The sequence below is a fragment of the Entamoeba dispar genome, genomic scaffold, assembly GCF_000209125.1.
Source record: "Entamoeba dispar SAW760 scf_1105229458085 genomic scaffold, whole genome shotgun sequence".
NCBI classification, from domain to species: domain Eukaryota; phylum Evosea; order Mastigamoebida; family Endamoebidae; genus Entamoeba; species Entamoeba dispar.
In genome coordinates this window covers 1-1,966 of record NW_001853016.1, presented here as the reverse complement: position 1 = coordinate 1,966, position 1,966 = coordinate 1, and the positions used below count along the sequence as shown (strand labels likewise).

Genomic DNA, 1,966 nt, shown 5'->3' with positions numbered 1-1,966 from the left:
AATTCTCCAATCCAAAAGTTTTCCAAGAAATGAAAATTTTAATCAAAAACTAAATTTGAAAAAAATAGATTTTGATAAATATATCATAAATATATTTTTGTTATTGAGATAAATGTTATTTATAAAATAAAGAAACAGAAAAATAAAAATAGAAAGGAACTAATAAAGTTGGAGAAATACAGAAGAAACTTAAAAAAGAACTGAAAAAGTACAATACATGTCACAAACAGACCCACTTGATTATGCTTTAGATCTTATGAGAAGACTTCCCCCACAAAAGGTAGAAGATAATCTTCAAATGTTAATAGATCTTTGCCCAGATTTAACAGATGATCTTCTTTCAGCAACAGACCAACCATTAAAAATTGTTGAAGATACAACTGCTAAGAAGTCATTTTTGATATGTGATTATTGTAGAGATGGAGATTCATATAGATCACCATTTTCTAACAAATATTTCCCAGCATTCCCAGAAGGAGGACTTCCAAGTGATGAACTGAGACAATTAGAAATTAGTTTAAATGATGCATTTGATATGTATAGAGAAATGTATTATGAAGGAGGAGTTCATAGTGTGTACTGTTGGGATATTGATGATGGATTTGCTGTTTGTGTTTTAATGAAGAAAACAGCAGACCAAAGTAAGAAAGGAAATCCAATGAAAGGAACATGGGATTCAATTAATGTCATTGAAGTTATTCCAAAAGGGTCATCAAAAGCAGAATACAGACTTACATCAACAGTAATTCTTTATATGGAAACAGACTGTGAAGCAACTGGTAAAGTTGGATTTGCTGGATCACTTACTAGACAAAATGAAAAGGTATTATCTACTACTCAAAAGGATTCTCATATTATTAATATTGGTACATTTGTTGAAGAAACCGAAAGTAGAATGAGACAAATTCTTGATGCTATTTATTTCAGCAAGAGCAAAGAAATTACCAATAATTGCAGATGCCAAATTGGAGTTTCAGAACAAAACAAGAGAACATTAATGACCAAACAAATTAACACCCAACTTAGAGGAAGACATGATGATGATTAAGAAGTAATCAATCTCTTTTTCACTCATTTCATTTTCACTTTTCATTTTTTTAATCTTATTTCAATCTTATTATTTATTTTTAAGTTCAACTTCAAAAATATTTCTTGTTTTTTAAGAAAATTAAGAATTCTGAATAAATAAAACGACTCAAAAATGAATAAAATAATCAAATTCACCAATACTGATTTATGTTGAATTGATAAATGAAAGTACTTCCCCACTATAGAAAAGTCTATTTAAACATTCAAAAAAAGAAAAAGGTTTAGTAGTATTTTTAATAGAATGATTATGTAAAAATTTTAATCAAGTAAATTTCATTTTTGTAGATTAAAGATGTTGTTAATACTAAATTTGTAATAAACAAATTGTTTTTATAAAAACAGACTAGAAAAAAAGAAATGGGAAATACACACAGTTCACCAACAAATCGTTCCATACTTCAAATAAAATATCAAAGTATTGAACAACTTGAGAATGAGCTGAACCAAAAAGATATTAAGTTTGAACAATTAATGAATATTAAAATAAATAATAACAAATAACTTAGAGGTGTAACTGTATTTATTGGAATTGACTATACGTCGAGCAATGTTGAATCGGGAAAAAGAACTTATGGAGGAAAAAATCTTCATTTGATAAGTGAAGGATTAAATCCATATCAAGAAGTGATTTCTATCATTTCAAAATATTTCAAAAAGTATACTAAAGAGATTTATTTGTACTCATTCGGTGATTCTATATCACGAGGGACCTCAACATGTAATATGAACCAGAAAGGTGAATCATTCCAGACTTATGAAGAAGTTCTAGAAACATACAAAATTACAACTCCTTTAGTTACATTATCTGGACCAACTAACATCTCGCCATTTAATTGAAAAGCAATTGAAAAAAAAAATCAAACACAAAAACAAAACT

General features: G+C 27.6%; 2 protein-coding genes across 2 annotated transcripts, besides 2 other annotated features; both read left to right on the top strand.

Annotated features, from left to right (window-relative positions):
- The first annotated feature begins 32 nt into the window (after positions 1 to 32).
- Positions 33 to 131: a sequence feature (AT_rich).
- Positions 132 to 217: 86 nt separating this feature from the next.
- EDI_112230 (F-actin-capping protein subunit beta, putative) lies at positions 218 to 1,048 on the top strand (the record flags this gene model as incomplete). The annotated part of the gene is made up of 1 exon (XM_001734245.1): positions 218 to 1,048. One exon carries the CDS (start codon positions 218 to 220, stop codon positions 1,046 to 1,048), a length of 831 nt encoding a protein of 276 aa, XP_001734297.1.
- A 203-nt stretch (positions 1,049 to 1,251) lies between these two features.
- EDI_112220 (uncharacterized protein) lies at positions 1,252 to 1,926 on the top strand (the record flags this gene model as incomplete). Its single annotated transcript, XM_001734244.1, has 3 exons — positions 1,252 to 1,308; positions 1,432 to 1,547; positions 1,596 to 1,926. The coding sequence occupies 3 exons, from the start codon at positions 1,252 to 1,254 to the stop codon at positions 1,924 to 1,926; spliced, it is 504 nt and encodes a 167-aa protein (XP_001734296.1).
- Positions 1,556 to 1,583: a sequence feature (AT_rich).
- Positions 1,927 to 1,966: the final 40 nt, after the last annotated feature.